General features: G+C 38.2%; 1 protein-coding gene and 1 long non-coding RNA gene across 3 annotated transcripts in view; both read left to right on the plus strand.

The window, feature by feature from the left end:
• Positions 1–6,415, plus strand: part of LOC310897867 — a 43,417-nt gene extending 37,002 nt beyond the window's left edge. The window contains exon 2 of the long non-coding RNA XR_014582653.1: positions 14–6,415. This is a non-coding gene — a long non-coding RNA (uncharacterized lncRNA). The remainder of the gene's footprint in view (positions 1–13) is intronic.
• ZFAND3 (zinc finger AN1-type containing 3) overlaps positions 1–17,964 on the plus strand; it is a 135,347-nt gene that overhangs the window by 74,426 nt on the left and 42,957 nt on the right. For both annotated transcript variants that reach the window (XM_083831971.1, XM_083831972.1), the window contains exon 4: positions 17,423–17,602. In XM_083831971.1, coding sequence (XP_083688097.1) covers positions 17,423–17,602 — 180 coding nt within the window. The remainder of the gene's footprint in view (positions 1–17,422; positions 17,603–17,964) is intronic.

Here is a 17,964-nt window from a genome sequence, read left to right on the forward strand (position 1 = left end):
TTTGTTTTGAAAGAAACTACGAAGATGTATTCAGAACTGCAGAGGGATAGCTCTGTACCTTACTGAACTTCCAGATCTTCCTAAACGTGTTACTGTCAGTGTTCTCTGCTTTTGACAGGATTCAGGTGCGTTGGGACTGCTTTCCGTTTACTCAGTACTAGCATCTTTTGCTGATGCAGCGTATTAAGGATAAAGTTACTCTTACTTGCTTTTAGCCATGTGTTGTTTTTTTTTTTTCTGTCCACACTGGCAGAAGGAAGAGAATGACTAAAGGAAACGAAAGAAGAATGATGTTTAGGTGAGAAGACAGTAAAAATATAGCTAGCAATAGTATACCTTGCAGAGCACTAAAAGAGGAGGTCTGGCAAGTAGGTAATGCAGAAAATCATAAACACAAGTCTGCAGCCTGGAAGTTGGTGACACATCATTCATGGCATGTACAACTGCTGCTCCCCACTGACCTGTGTCTGTAGCATGAATTAAGCAATGCATCGCAATGAATCTGACAGACGAGGCTGTTCCTAGCACAGTCTTTGTGACTATAGTGCATTTTTAAATGATTACTTTTCTGCTATGTAATTTTGATGTAAAAAACAGTCTGAAAAAAGAAGTAGTGTCATGTCTTCAACGTGAAGGACTCCTCCTGACTTCAGACTGCCACAGTTATTCTCGTGGCATTGCAGATCAATATTTTGCAGTTTTCTTGCAAAGCAGATTTAATGAGAAATACATAGTGTGGATTAAACCATCTTTAAATTGACCGAAGAACACAAATTTCATGTTTCTAAAACAGCTTTTTTTGAGAGAGTATAGAGAAAGGAAGAGACTTCAGATTTGATAAGCAGGGATAAGAGAAAGAAGCTCTAGAACCAGAAAGTGGTAACTTTACACACCTTATTGTGTACTACTTCGGGGTCTCCTGGAAAAGGAGAGCAAAAGTCAAGGGCTGAAAAACTCCTGATGTCAGTTGTGGCATTATTTTATTTGAACTTCAACTAGCCACATCTGCAAAATAGCAGGCTATGTAAGTAATCTCTAAGTGCAGTTTCTTTTCAGCAGGATTGGATGAGCTCTTTTTCAGAGACGATCATAAAAAACAGGTTTTGCTTGCCTAGGAGGGTCAGTGTGATTAAGCAAGATATAAATGTCAAACCTTACAATCTGTGAGCAAAATGGCCAGTATTTGGAATATTGATTTTTAATTGATTTGTGGCGTTAGAATACTCCTTTACATAGAATAGTCCAAACTATTTTCTTTACATAACATTTTCCTAACTATATTCTTTCTTTGCTGATTTTTTTCTCTGCTTTCTTCAGTTCTATTCTCTGTACAGTGTTGCTGTTCTTGCTATCTTCAAGCTGTTCAATGTGCTCAAGTGAATAATTCCTAAGTGCTTCATGGACCTGGGTAAAAGAATGTCTGTGCAGGGCCAGCCAAAGCTCTGGCTAGGCAGCACCCCGTCACCAATAATGGCCAAGAGTGCAAGACTGTAAGAAAACAGGGCAAACTGTTATCACAGCTTCTAAAAATACTCATGGGGAAAAAAAAAAAAAAGAAACCTTCCCAAATTTGAGATGAATGTAGTCTTCCTGACTTTGTCATGCATCTCTCCAGCATGAAATTGAAGAAGTGGCTTAATTTTCTTGATACACAGCTTTTCCCTATCTCTAAAGGCAGTTGGATACCTTTGCAAAATGGATACGAAAATGTAACTAACAACATTCAAAGTCCATTTGCAAATACCAAAAAGATAATTCAACAGTAAACACAAACATTACCTTCAGACATATTACATGCGACATTTTTCGCTCTAAATGGTGTACAATCCTGTATGAAGCAGCTTGAAATATTCCAGCTGAACATACTACAGAAGCTTGGATTTAATCTGTCACCTCTGCAACTGTGGTCTCTTTGGGTCACTGATTTGTCTTTGTTTTTCAGAACTTCTTGTAAACGTGTAAATTGAAATCTGCTCTCTTGAGCAGCATCACAAACAGTACTAGGTTTGGTGGTGTTTTAATAACGCAGAACTTGACTCAAGACAGACAAGGCAGAATAGAATTAGCACAGCTGTTAGTGTAAATGTCTGCAAAATAGAAAAAGGAGTGCTCTTTGTAATATTAAATATGAAATAGTATAATCTTGTAATTGGAAGTTGAGCTTCTGTAGCCATATTGTTTATCCCAGATGCAGCTGATGAGTTTCAATATAGCCCGGGGAACTTGGAAATGAAGGAATAAGCAGGAAGTCAGGCCAGAGTTGCAGTCCAGATTGAATTATGTTCTGAGCTGGGAACTAGAGGAGACTGTAGATAGACGTCCCACTGTGTGTTGCAGAGGTCACAAATTAATTAGCAAGGGAGTATGTTGATGGAATTGAATGCTTGGGATTGATATCAGCGTGTTTGTAGAGCTAATGTGTTCTTAGTCATTGCTGAATTTGGCAGGAAGGAGATAGGAAGTAACTAGGGACACTCTTAGGTCTTTGTGAAATCGGATGTAGGATTCTTGCCTTTATGGAACAAGATTTAAGATTCAAATATTCATACTTAACTGGATTCGAGATGCTATGGAATATCAGTGCGGTTAGCATGGAAGTCCATGAATTAATTTCTTAGTTAAAATCTTGGAGAAAACATGCATCAGCTTGGAATCTATTTCTAGGGGAAAAAAACAAAAAAAAAAAATAGGTTATGGGTAGATGTAATAACCTAAAATACCCTTATTTTACTTCTCTTTTCAGTTGAGCTGCAACTATTATTTGCTGAGAACCTAAATATATTAGTGTTTACGTAAACATTAGGCAAATAAGAGAAACATTTCTTAAAACTGACTTTAAAAATATTTAGTGGTGCATATTTTTTATTTAAACACTTTTTTTTGGTGGAAGTCGTGTTTCTAGAGATAATTCAAGCCATGGTGTGAATAAAATTTATGATTCTGGTGTTCCTTTCTCATGAGAAAAAAAAAAAAGCCTTTTTCTTCCATTTTGACCTGTGCTAAATATATGTATTTTCTTGAAGTTAATTTTATATGTGAGCATAAAAATAGTAGTACATATAGTATCATACCCACCACTATGGTTCTGCTTTATGATTATGAAAATAAAATCCATCCTTCAGAAGGAGAACTTCTGAAATTGTTTGTCTCAAAATTATTTTAACATAAAGACAATTAGGCAGCATTAAAATGTTGCCTTACAGCAGTTTAGGTGAGAAAGAACAGTGGAAAGTCAGCCACAGAACATTACGTGTTAGATTTACTGATGCTGTTTCCAAGCAAAACCCATTGAATAGGGAAAACTTTGCTCTTTTTTTCCTAGATCCATTTTTGCTTTTCCAGCAAGATTGGATTTAACACTGGAATCTCTACTAATAAAACATACCACCTAAAGTTCTGATATTGAAGAACTTAGACTTTACTTTTAAGTAGAAATACCCAATGCAGTGGATAGCACAGGTTTTTCGGTTGGTTTGTCTCCTGAAGGCAGGAATCAGTATACCCTGTATTTGAAATGATACACACCAAAAACCCTAATGCTCCCTTTTTCATAAAAATTTCTATTTTTTGTTGTTTAGTCTTGCAGATAACAGCTATTCAGCTCTTCAGTGTAGGAAGCCTACAGCTCTCTTCTGGAACACAAGGCTCTTGCTCTTATTCCTTACTTCTGCAGAATAAGTGAAACAGCTGTAAAGAGAGATGGCTGGTTTGTGGGATATTTTTTCCCCATGCATAACTGAGTTGCCAAGTGTAGTCAGCAGAGACAAGTAGGTATTTCAAGAGAGTGAGTTAGACACTTAATATTGCAGTAGTTTTTCTCCTAATGTTGGTATTCTGAATCTTTTTCCAGAGGTGTCTGCCCACTCACAGTCATGCACAAATTAATTGCCTGCAGTTGGGCTTTGTCAGCACCACTCCTTTGTCTTTCAGGAAACCATAATATTGGTTATTCCCACAAATTTTTGCAGCAGAATTTACAAAGATGAAATGACATTGGTCTTGCTACTGCAAATCTCCCTCTCCCCTTTTTAATTTGTGTGTCTTTCAATCTCGATGGCTTGCTGAACTGATTTATCCAACAAAGCAAGGTGATGCCACTTCATTTTTCTCTCCCCACTGAAGAAAGCTGAAATAGTTTCTGTTTTGGAAAAAAGTCTCTAATGCTCCCTGGTCAGATGGAAGATGAGAATTTCTATTGTCATCACATTATGGTCAGAAAGAGAGGATTAAGGGCAAGGTTTTCTGCTGATAGTTTGAGTTGGAAATGTTGGATTAGTTACTGAGTTGCTTCTATTAAGTAGAAAATCAAATTTTCCAGAGCAGTAATTAGTCTAAAGTGGATGTGCATAACAAGAGGCTCTTCAAAGTGCCTTTAAAGAAAGAAGGAAGCTTGTTCCCTACTGGTGATGATTAAATAATGTTGAAATCAATGTGTAGGGAAGGAAGTTTTTGGAAAATGCAATCTAATAGAACACCTCCCTCTGCTGGTAGACATCACATAGTTTAATGTGCTGCATCACACACTTGATTGGAAACTTCCTACTGGGGCATGCCTCTTAGGGAGCTCCTGAAGGCTAAGGAGAACTTTTCAAAAGAGAATTGGGTTGCATAGGGAGGTTCCTGCCATTCTTATTCTTTGAGAACGATGGGGGAGAGGTTGGGCTGCTTGTCCCAAGTTTGCTCTGAGTTTCTTAGCTAATGAGACTTTTCAGCTACCTGCCCTCTTACTCTTGGAGTTGGCTGTGTTTTGCTGTTCTTGCTGGCCTACTAAGGATAAGCATCCAGAGCCTGTGCTTTAATCAGGTAATCAGAACAGCACTCATGAAACAGCTATTAGCTTCTAGTAATCATTTAGCTCTTCCTGAAAAATTATGTATCCTTTAGTTTATTCACATTTAGTTATTTGAGCCTAGGTTTACGTGCCAATCCTCACTTAGTTTCCAAAGTAATGCCTGAAGTTACTTGCTTTTGTAACAGAATTAGCCACCATAACTTGAGGATAAAGCTTGTCTGTTAACTGTTTATCTTCTATCTTACTAACAGCAAAAAGCAGATAATTTCTAATATTTTCCTACAAACTTTTCAGGGGTGGGTTCAATCACACGCTGTTTGTATACAGTGCAAGCTCTTGAAGAAGCAATATACTATGTTATTTCTAGCTCTGTTTAAGCATAACAAAAACACTTGAAAGAATGCTTTCAAACACTTCTGGAAAGTACATTTTTGTTCCTTGCATTTCCTGGGTATTGCACTTCAGATGCGAGCAAACTAGCTGAATGCATGAGAATAGCATTTTTCATCCTTGCTTTCCTTTTTGTTGGTAAGCATTTGGGGATGATTTGACCTGTTCTTTTTGGTAAGCGCATTGAAAATTGCTCTTTCTGCACCCCCACCCCTAGTTGAACACTCAAAATAGTTTTTCCCTGTTTTGTGTTGTTAATAGAACTTGTGTAATCCTGTAAATTTTCTCTGAGGCTCTAGACAGAAAGCAAAACAGCTGGAGCCTTTAGGTGAGGAGGAGTCCCAATCATGTGGCAATGAAGCTGTTGATCTGCTTGAAACAAAGCTTGGAACATGGAGAACTGGTCACAAAATCTGTTTTCACATGCAGGATCCCACCTTACCAGCATTTAATTAATATATTGTTACAGGTCTACACATCACTGCTGTGATGTAGAGATTTTATTATTATTATTTACTAATGAAGACTCCTGTCTAAGTGATTGTAAATTTCCCATGCCTAATAAGCTCATGCAACCCAGAGCTCTGGAAACAGCACTGGCAAAAGACTAACTTTCTTATCTCCAGTAATTTGCAAGTGGTGGCACAAGAAGCCAAAAATCACAGATTTATGAAGCAAAAGGATTTTATTTTTTTTGTTTGTTTATTGCACTCTTTTTTTCAGTTAGGACATAGACAAGATTGTTTTGTCAGGTTTCAGCAGTGATCCTCCAGCAATGAGATGCAGAAGGATCACTTCATTGTGGCAGGAGATGCCTTAAGTTCACATGTATTTGCTGTATAAAAATAAGTAGAGTGTATTTATCCATTGTTCCCACTGGAGGGACAGGAACATATCATTCTGAAGATGGTAGTTTTTCCATTCCTCTCCAGTTTCTGCACTTCTTTGAATGTAAAGAAACCAGAGAAGTGTCGAAATTTTGAAATAGTCAGCATTTGTAAGGGAAAAAAAAAAATCCCTAAGGTTTAGAAATGAGCATACTAGATGACTTAACTTTGCAGCCATTTCATAATAATTCCATATTTTAGGTCGGGTTCCAGCTGTGTTGTTTGGGATTAGCTGGCTACTAATGCAAATGCCTGTTGTCATTGACTTGAATTCAACATTTCTGCTATCTTCAAGAAGACAATTTTAATAATTAGAAATAAAATATTTGTTTTCATTAACTCAAAATTTTGTTGTTTTGTTGCTCACAAAAGCGTAAGCAATGTTTATTTTATGTAGACAGTTCTCTGATATCTGCATATTCATGTATTTTTCCCTAAAAGACTGCAAAGGGGAATACGTATATACTTCAAGTATGTTGAAAGTAAGCAAAGGGGGCTGAAATTGGTTTTGTGTTCGTGAGCCATGCTGTTCCATGCTCAGAGTTCAACGATAATGCAGCAGCTTGTGGCACCTGCATCCAGTGACAGTTTGCTGTGTTTGACCTTTTGGATTCATAAATCTAGATCATCTTTCTTTCCATGTGCCCTGAATAGTCTCACTTTGGCACTTTTTTCCTTGGCAGATTGACCACTGTGCTCTTGTGCATTTCTGTATGATTGCAGAGTAAGGAGGAGGGGATGATAAGTGGGGAGGCTACAGCTACTCCTTCAAGTTCCTGGACTCCTTTGGGAAGTTACTAAACTGTGGAGCTTGAAGCTAAGGCACAACAGTGTGAGTTGAGTTTCCAGTGAGCTTTCTCATTTGTGTGATTAAAACATGACCTGCTGTTAGCTATTACTGTAGATTATCACAGCCACAAGTTGCTCACATGGGCTCCAACCATAGCGAAGTTTTGCCTCCACACCTGAGGCCTGTTGCACTTGGTGTTCCCTCTCTCCACGCTTCTCTCCAGGTGCTGTATATGAAAAGCAGGTATTTATTGCAACAAGAAGCATCAGATTCCAGTGAGATTTTGAAGAGTGGAAACTCCTTACATTTCACCTTGCAATTCATTGGTTTGGTGGTTAAACCTAAGTAGCGATAAAATATGAAATCATCTCCTCAGACAGATATTTCCTCCCCCTCCTTTCCTTTAGAAAGGAAAATATGGGATGAGATCTGCCTGCTTTTCCATCGTGTGGTGACTGTGTGATGGATTTTGAAGCCGGATGGTTCTGCTGTGCTCACAGCAGATGGGTTAGTAGCATGGAAATGAAATGAGACTCATGAAATGAGGCCATGCTCTCCTACCTCTTCTGGAAATCTAGAAAGAGCCTTAGATCTGCCTCGTGGTTGTTCAGCGAGAGCTGTGGAAAAGTGGCCAAGAAATGAGTAACTCTGAGGGATGTTTTCAGAGTTTGGACAAAGGTAGTTTTTAAGGTGCCTGAATTTGGAGATGAGGGAGATGGAAATGATGAGGAGTTTGTGGGTTAGTGCTAGAAAGATTTAATTTGCTGTAGGGGCCTTTTATCCCATGTGAAAATCCTGGCAGTTTATAGAATAGGCAACTTTTTGAGAATGCTTCAACACGTGACTATTATTGACAGAAAATGAGCCGTGTGTTCAGTTTAATTGGAACCACATAATTTTGACTGGAGGAATTAATTTAAAAAAAAAATAGACATATGTTTTGAAATTGGAAGGTTCTCTCTAGGTATCGGAAAGGGCATGATGAGGTGAGTTGCAAAGATAACTCCAGTACACGAGAAGCTAATTGAAGCATTTCCTTTATTAAAACAATATTAGTTCCTACGTGTCTTGTGAATGAAGTGTCCAAAATAAATATGAATGGTAATTAAAATCTATTTCTATCAGTTAACAGTCATGTTTTCAAGATCTCTCATTTATTATAAAAGTGCCTCTAGAAGTTCACTTCATTAGTTTACTTCATATAACTCGCTGCTGTTGCGAAGTGCTTGTTTTATGGGTTTACTTATGAGATTCTAATCAAAATGAACATTTCCCCCCCTCGGTGAGCATAGATTTTGATGTATCATCAATCTGAATTTAATTTGAAATGGGACTTTCCTTAATAATTTATTCAATTCCATAAAGTACTACTAGTGCTAAATATTCAAGCGATGAAGATACAGAAGTTTAGGGGAATGACAGAGCTGCAGCTTCTTGTCAGTTTTCTTCTTTTCTTAGTCAATACACGAAAATTTTGTGTATTTTTTAGAATTTTTCTTGCCTATTTTTAAATGTTCATGTTACAGATTTTCCAATTCTGCTTTGAGAATAAGTTCTGTAGATCACAGCTGCTTAGATGTTTTCCCCAGGTACTTTTTTTTTTCTAGACTCTCCTGTATTTAATTCTGTTATATCCCCAGTGTTGTACTGCACTCAGATCATGTTAAATGATTATTTCTCCTTAAGTGGCACATGGATCTTTAAAGAAGTGCAGTTGTTTAGTTTTACAGACTAATTTCTAAACCTTTTATTGGTGTATTTTTCCTGACTGTTGGGTACCAGGGTTTACTCTTGCTGTTCCTCTCTAGAATTGGTTAAACCATCATTACTGCCAATTTTTGTAGTGGCAGCACTTAAGACTCCACGGCAAGCTGCCTGTTGGGCTGTGTGTTTTCTTAGCAGTCCATTTTCATAGGTGTTCTTCCTGATAAACTCACACTCTCTACCTATCATTGAAAAATAAAACATTTCTCACAGTCATGATCAAGAAGTGGTTGCTTTCTGTTTTCCAGAATTTCTTTTAAAGTTCATGCTTTTGCCGGGGGTTGGGTTATTACAGATATTCTTTGACAGACATTCAAGAACCCATACAGTCCCAATTAGTTGGGTAATAAATTGTTTTAATTTCCTAGTTCTGCTGTCAAGTGCAGGTGCTATAGAGCTAGACCTTCACTGGGTTGGGTTTTTGTGATGCAATGATACCTTCTCACTGCCTGTTCTCAGTACTGGATTAAAGCACAGATGCTAACCATGGATGTGAGGGATTCTGTAACAGGAAAATTAGAGTGGCTGTTCAAATGGTAGGTTACTCGTCATAGCTTCAGTACTTTGGATGCTGTGGTGATGGGCAATAATATTTATACTTCTCTGTTGGTGAGTTTTATGGAATAATAATGAAATTTTATATGAGATAGGTAAGCATGCTACTTAAAGTAACAACACAAAATGTGACGCAAGGGTTTTTAAAATGCTTCTCCAAAGGCTTTTGGTGACCTTGTTGCCGGTCAGCACTGAAGCAGCTCCAGTAAGCAAATTGCTGTGGTCAGACAGAGCAAGGAGTGTGTTCGGTGGGGAAGCTTCTCTCAGAGGCTACTTCTCTAGGCGATAATGAAATTCCTCTTTCATCATTTCAGTATTTCACAGCTACTTTGGGGATGGTGGGATCATGTGCTGTGGAAATGGCAGGTTTTTTCATGGCAGTCTTGGAAGGTGTTATAAGCCTGGTTAATAGAGTTGCTGCAGATTCTTCTGCTTGCTCCCATACAAAGCTGCATTTCTCTTCCTTAACAATGCAATATGCATATGTGTTTATTAACAACTTCGATCTTAAAATGAAGGTTATTTGTAATAATGCTATGCTTGTTGGCTTGCTAGTCTTTGTTTAGTAGTCATTTGTGAATTTTCCTGATAAACAGTAAGCAAAATGGTAGTCAAATCTGGAATTTCCCACTTAAGCATGGGGCAGAGTCATTGTATGCAGCCAGGAGAAAGACGGGGCCTGTTTGGGGGTGTTACTTACCCTTAAGCAAGGGTGTCTCTTTTAGGAACTATGGTAGGACTTTACTCAAAAAATGATGTCACCAGATTTAATATAATTAAAGAGAAAATTGATCATGTTAAATGTCCTTGTAGCTTTACAAATATGGAGGTCATATATAACTTGATCCTGGTTCCTGAATGACAAATACATGTAACTGCAGCAAAGTTTTAACTAATTGCTACCTTTGCAGACACTTTTTCATATTTATTTTACCCTTTTTCTAGTGTTTCTGCTTGTTTGAAAAGAAAAAAAAGTGTATGAAAAGCTCAGTGTCTGTAACATCCAAATCACATTATCTGAAACTCCTATTAATGTGTTGCTGTTTTAAAAACGTGCTCAGAATTCTAAAGTTCAGTTGTACAGAAAATGATTTTTCTAATATTTTTGATGGTGTTAGTTCTCCCTGTACTTTGTGCTCAACTGTGAAAGCGATGAGCTCAGCTGATAGTTCATGTAAATATTAGTTCCTACTCTCCAGTCTATTATTATTCTATTCATCCACTTATTTTTGCTATTATTATTACTGTGTACTTATTATAAAACATCTTTCTAAAACGTGTGTACATGTTGTATTTATAAATGTAATTTTGTACAGTACTTACCTCTGATTCCATTTTATGACTTTGGCTGTCTTCTTCAATACAAATGCTTGTTCCGTAGTGCATTCCCCTTACTAACTACTTTCACGCTAATTTATTATGCAAAATATAGGTATAAATGAATGCCACTTCAAATGCCTTCAGTAGGCTATGAAGCAGAAAAACACAGTGAAGAGTTGTCAATAAAAAAGTAAATAAAATCTTTAGGTCTTGTAGTGAATATATCATGGTCATCATGTATGACCAGGCACATGAAAAAGAAAAAATAAAATTATACAATAACTTAAAACAAACGTTTCCCTATAGCAGTTTCAGTGTCATATTTGTCTTACTTCCCAAAGTACTTTCAAAATGCACTTTCTTTGAAGTGTGAAACTGTTTTTTGATTAGAGTAAGGTAAAAGTCTTTTGTGTGCAGTGTTGTGATGCTAATGGACATTTGATGTAACACTAACATGTTAATTTATGCTCTGTAAAAGAACAAGATGCTCTGGTTACAAGAAATGTGCAGCCTGCACATTTAATGCAGTGCAAGAAGCAAGCACTCTCCAAACAACTTTTTTTTGCTAGTTCACACTGTGAAGTTATGGGAGCTGTAGGACTGGAGAGTAAGGAAGTGGTGTGCTATCGCCTCTCAACTGAAATTATTCTAAAGGCTCTAATTTTCCCCTCTTAGCATGCTGTTTACTCTGACACTTCTTGCAACATCCATCATTTATTTGAATGAGCCCGTTCTTTTTTAATGACAACATCTCTTGTAGACCAGAGAATAGGAAGTGTTGGTAACCTTGATCCTTAAACTAGGCTGAAAGGAGAGCTTATTAAATTTAAGACCATTTGTGAGTGTCATAAATTTTATGATTTACTATACTATAGCATTGGTGCAAGTGAGGGGAAAAAAATGGCTTAGTCATTGTATATAATATTCTGACATACATATATTTTTCAGAATTAAATGCTTAATGGTATATTGGTATGGCTCATATTTGACTGTACCTCAAGTTTCCACTGTCTCTAATCACAGAAGTTACTTACCAGAAGCTAAAGGGTTCTTCTTCCCTGTTCAATTACAGACCCCTTATAGTTAAGCAAAAGTCTAGGACTCACTATTATCTTATGTGTTTTGTCAGATATTGATGGCTGTAATATCAGAAACTATAAACGTGCTGGTTTTCATTATCAATGTTATTTTAGAAATATGAAAGGGTGTAAGATTGTCTTACAAAAGAACTTGTCTTCTGATGTCTGGGAACAAATCTGGCTTCTTGCTTTCATTTGAATCTTATCTATTTGAATTTATTGTATATAGAAATTATGAAAATTTTGTATCATGTCTGTATATGCACAGAGTCCTTGTGCTGTTTACACATAAATCCTAATTAACAAAACAAAATTAACTCTCTTATTATTAACACCAGTGCATCAGAGCCCTGCCTGAGACCTTCTGCTTTCACTCGGCTAGTTGGGATGCGGGCTGCAACCCTTAGACACAACACAGCAAAAGGATTTTGGAGCTCAAAAACTGGCAGTGTTGCTGCTTGCTCCTAGCAGCTTCTCTACCATACAGCACAATTTTTTTCAGATTGATTTTGTGCATTTTATTGAGATCTTTTCTCAAGTCATCTTTTAGTGCTGGCTCTGCCTGATAACAAAAAAAAAATCTGAAACCTGAAAGCAGTGGAAGAAAGGGGACAGTTGAGCAGGAAAAGAAAACATTCTGTCAAATGGAGAAAGTTTTAACTAAACCTGTGTACCAGTTGAAGGTTCTGTAAAAAGTTATAAAATTGCATTTTATTAACAGGGAAAGGGGAACGTTGGGTGATTCGATGGATTTTGGGTCATACATTGTGCGTTTTGGCACTGCTTCTGCTAGCATAGTGAAAGTCTCAGTAAAAATGGAGGAGACAAGTTAATGAAGGTGTTTTTGTATGCTTCTGTAGTTAAAAACAGAAACTTCTGGGAATGATAAATTCCTTGCCAGCTCTTGTTCTGGTTTGTTTTTTCCCCCCACATTGAGTCTATTAGGGAGGTCATTGTTCTGTCAATAGTTATGTTCTGATTTTAATCAGAGTAAAGCCTCCCCTTCAAAACTTGCCAGGATCTTGCCTGGATTGTGCATGTATTTCTGTTTTATTTGTTAAGCGGTTAAGGCTTAACTGTATCCATTCAGACACAATTGCTCTGGTAATTGTTGCCAGCTTTTATTGTGTTTGAGGGAGATCAAGGTGGTCTGCAAGTTATTTGTGTTAACAGGTGTCCTGGTTAAAAAAAGGCCAAATGGAGTCCACCAAAGTAGAGAAAAAGTATAATGCAGCTCATCCAATATATCATTAGATACATATTTGCACCAATAAAATATGGGGCCACAAATCAGAAAGCAGTATTTCAGAAATCTGTTGATAATTTAGGTCAAATTTATAATACAGATTATATTACTGAATGGGTCTTGCATTGCTGTTGACGTTACTGAAAGTTGTCTTAGCAATGCAATTTGAAGATGGCAATATTTAGTAATAAACCAGTGTGTGTAAATAATACAAGTTGAGTTACAGTTAGTGTGTCTCAGGGTACACCAGTTTCAGTATCTTCCTCAAGTACTCTCTTCTGCAATGAAAAAGTAAAAGGGTGGACAGGAGATGTTCCCAGGTTCCAGCCAACTGAGCAGGGTTAAGACTTTTTTGAAAGTTAATTGATCTGCAAGCTGAATAAAAACTTGTTCTGGATACAACATAAAGGCAAAAAGGATGCAGATGCAGTGGTGGATTTTCCTGCTGTGTGGCAACTCAGTGTCATTCACAAGCTTTTTGTGAAACACAAACACTGAGTGAGGATTTTTCATAGCCTTTTGTGTTCTCTTTTAAGTTGGAGAATTTATCAATAGGTTGCAAGTACGAATAGTTCTTCAGAAAAAAATGAGCTTGGTTTATGCACATCTTAAACGTACAGCTTTGGGAGGTACTGCATAGCATTAGCATCTACCATTCTGTCACTGAGCAACTGTCAGGACTTTTGTTATTTAGACTATTTCCTTAAAAAATGTTTTACATTCATCTGGAAATGCCCTTTGTGGATGACACTGAGCTAGTCCAACAGAAGTATTTGCATGTTATCTAGGGAAAAAAAAAATACAGTGGCTGAGAGTTTTTAACTTGCTGAATTTTAATAAACTCCATAGTATCTATTGTTGTTCTGCAACTCTGCACTCGTTTTTTTAAATGGATTTTGTAGATTGCTCACAGTGTATAATATTGAGAGGAACCATTTTCTTGCTCAGCTCATTGAAGATGGAAGCGCTCCCATTTTTGATACATGTACATAATACGGCTTCACTTTTGTGCCCTGCCTTGGGTGCAGTGTCACATAAAACACTCTCTGTGGCTACCTTTGCAGGCAACGTGCACTTTTCATTTCTTTTCTCGACGGGTTATTTGTAGGCCAGTGGTTCCCAGGACGTCTCCGGCTGTGAGCTCCCCCTCTGCCAGCACCATGGCCTCAGTATAGGTGTGAAGAGTTGGGGATCTCCTAAACTCATGTCTCCAGGTCTCATGGCTGCAGCTGTCGTGTTGTGGCTGGTGCAGCATCACAAGTGCTTGAAGCTTTCTTGATTGCACAAACACTACTGATGTTCAGGAGCCTGACTTGCCTGAAACTGTGGTGATAACAAGTGAGGCCCGAGTAGGGCATCTTCCCAGCTCCATTATGACCCCTAACAAACTGCATCCCACCAGTTGTTGAGATTTTGTTGTTGAGGCAGATGAATTCCTGTCTGCCTCCTCCCCCCTCCTCCCTGGCTTTGAGTTCATTCCTTTCCAAGCTTGGCTTCTGGCTGAGTCTTCCACAGCAGAAGTTACAGCTTCATTTCTCTGGCAAATTACTTTTAAATCCTAAGTCAGCAATTAGGGACTGTTGGACTGCAGTGCTTCCCAGTCCCAGTGAGTCATGTTGGCAACCAGCATTTCATCATCTGCAAATATTTGTGGACTGCTCCGTTTTTTTCTGTCATGACATAATGAGCAACCTTTATTGATGTATGTGTATTTGCATAATAAATAAATTCTGCCTTTTTATTTCTTCTTCTTTTAAATAATGTGTTAGGAATGCCAGGAGATGATGCAGTTCATCTTCAGCAATCTTTACGAGGAAGAGATGTCTTGTGTTGTGGGAATAACTGGATGTCAAGCAAACCAAAATCCGCTTGGCTGGGAGGGGTGTTCTTGGAGGGTGTCCGAGGGCAGAGCTGTGTCGGACTGAAATCAGTGGTGTAGCGGGTAGGAACTGAGACCAACGCTATTGCTAATCGAGTATCAGGACTGTGGGTTTTGGAAAGCCCTCAAGAGAAGATTTGCACTTGGAAAGATTTCACCTCAAACTCTAATCTGGTTTGGAGCCAGGGTAGGCCTGAGGATGGGATCTATCCAATGTGTGGAGTTCAGACTGTGGGGGCAGTTCTGAGACTTGGCACTTGCTGACAAAAAGAGGGGAAAACTAAAACTTCGAAGCCAAATTAGCTGTACGTAGTTTTAATGTCCTGGAGGGATTTACCTCCTGAACCTAACTCCATGGTCGTAGGTCAATCAGCGAGCAACTTCTAACGCCAGCATTGGAGTTGGCAGTTGTATTCAACTAGCAGATCCGTAGTGCCCTGATGTAGGTGTGTTGGCTGGCTTTTGTTGCTGCCGTCTTCTGAGGTGGTTTTATTTCCTTGTCTGGTTCAATGCTGTCCCCTCCACAGCTCGGTTCTCCCCTCAGTTGGGCGCTACAGGAGGAGGGAGTTGGGATGGGGAGAGAGGCAGCTGCCTCAGCCAGCTGGAGGCATACTGACCGCCACTGATGATGGCTTTGTTAATCTTGCCTGTTGGGCTAAAATAAATGTCTTGGCATCCCTGTGGCAGGACTCCTAGAAAACCTATTGTTTGGTTTGACTAACAGAGGGAGCCTTATCGTCTGGTGCATTTGAAATGTGTTTTAAATTGTTTAAATTACTGTCAGAAAACTGGTAAAATGCATTAGTTTGTCAAACCAAAAAAGTCATATTTACAAATAGTTGATAAGCTATGCTGCAAAACATGCGTTGGCTTCAGTGTTGCAAAATAGTTGTCTTTTTTTCTTTTTTTTCTGGTTTTTATTTATGATTATTCCCTACCCCCCACCCCCCTTTTAAAACATCAACTGGGCTATATCTTGGTAGGTACAGAAAGGGAAGAGGGGATCTGCAAAGGGGATGGGATTGCTTAAATATTCCCGGATTCAGTTCAGTCTGAGCATGGGAAAAGAACTTAAGACAGTGTGGGCACAAAAGGAAGAAGATGCCACAGGTAGACTGAAGCATAAAGAGGCAAGACGTGGACAAGTCAGGTGAAAATAGAAGGGATTCCCTTTGTGGAGAAGTTGATGTGGCCTGAATGGGAACCAGGAAAGAGCTTTGTCCTCTGGTTGGTATACATACACATTTTTTTCCTGAACTTGCTGCTACAATAGTTTGAGATTTAATTTTGTGCTCATAGGACTCTGTTCTTTTTTTTTCATTGTCATAATGTTGTGATAACAGCGTATTTTATTACTTAACTGGAGTGTGAAGCATTATTATTTCATTTTTGGTTCTAGTTTGAAGTTAAGTATGTAGGAGAGAATTGCTTTGCATAAATAACTTTGCGTTTAATATTAAAAGCAAATATGACAAAGTAGAAGGTTAAAAATTACAATGTTTGCAACACACTAAGAAATTTTTACTCTTCTGTTGTTTTAATGGAAACTGTAAACATAAAGGATTTTCTCTTTCAGACAGCTTACTGCACAATTTAACAAAAAGCCAACATCACAATGCCTTAACTTCTCAATTTTTTTGTGGACTATGTAGAATAGTGTTTTTCTAAGTGTTTTTAAATTATTGAAAGCCACAGTTTGAAAGGAAAAAAGTAGATATGCTACTCATTATGATGATGCTTGGTCTTTGAGTGAACATCTAAGAGCATGGTTTAGGTGTTTTCAAAAATGTCAAATGGCAGGCTGGTTAAATATTAAAGGGAATATTGTAAAGACAAACCATTTTCCTTTCAGAGGACTGCATTCATTGGTACCTAGGCTTTTAAAGCCTCCCTGGGTGGTCACTGCTAGCTCAGGGATGGGCATAATGGGATAGGCACAGTGTAAATACAGCTCCAAGGTGCCCCTTGCAGACATCATACCTGCTTTCTTAAGCAAGGTTGGAGCATGTGGTGCCTGCAGCCATGCTGTACTGGGCTGATCCTGGCTGGCAGTGAAGACCCACACAGTCAATTGCTCGCTCCCAGGGGACAGGGCAGAGACGGGAAAAAGCAACAGCAAGAAAACTTGTGGGCCAAGATAAAGAGAGTTTGGTAAGTGAAGAAAAGATTAAGAAAATAACATAACCACTAAACAAGTGGTGCAAAGCCCAGCTCCCACATGCTAACCTGGAACCACAGTTGTCTACATGAGCTTTTCCGGAACTGTTACACTGGTGGGGTTTTAGGTAATGGCAGTGAGAAATATTGTTTTTAGAGAAGTGTAACGTTTCCTTGTACTGCATACCTTAGTTCTTCCTCAGTCAGAGGTTTGCTTCTTTATGCTGTTACAAGTGCTTTGTGCAAGCAGTTATTAAAATGATACCACCGTGTGGTGTATACTGATACACGCAGTATTAAGCTATTGGATGCTCTGAACAGCTGTAGAAACAAGAACTTTGTATAGTTCTGAAATTGGTGGTTGTTCTCTAGCATTAAATAAGTCTTAAGATACTTTGAAATAATGAAAAGCTACTCTAACTTTGTGTTATATGAGATTTAGAAACTGTCAGGATGATGATGCCTCTGACAGTCTTTGGGGGGTTATTTTTGTTATGCTACTTTTTGTACAAAATTGATTAGGTTGAGCAATTGAGATGACATGTGGATCTTGGTTTTGATAGATTTCCAGAAGAAGCAGCCAGATGATGACTCTACTCCCAGCACAAGCAACAGCCAGACAGATTTGTTCTCTGGAGAAACGAACAGTGACAACAGCAATACCTCTCTAACCACACAGGCCGCTAACTCCAACCAGCAACTTTTGACAGAACTGAATGTAACTTCACCGAGCAAAGAGGAATGTAAGTGCACAAGTCCTCAGTGAGAGCAAGGGAGGCATAAATGTTTTGCTTTGTTCTCTGTCTTATGTTTCACAGACTTCTTTCAGAAAGTAAAGAAGGACCCTCTTGAGAGCAAGGGGAGAGGTTAGAAGTGATTCACGAAATACAAAACTGTTGGTTTTAACAGAAGAGCAAATTAAAAGGGGTCACAGGAGTTTCTAACTTTACAGCTGTCTGAACTGCAGTACGCAATTTAATTATGATTTTGAGGTACTCTTATGTTGAGAAATTCTTTCTCATATTGGTAGTAAATTAATACACATATTCTAGGATAAACACCAATATCTTGTAAATTTTGGCTTTAAAACATTTTAAATGGGTTT

Source organism: Anser anser (genome assembly GCF_964211835.1).
Source record: "Anser anser genome assembly, chromosome: 3".
NCBI lineage: Eukaryota > Metazoa > Chordata > Aves > Anseriformes > Anatidae > Anser > Anser anser.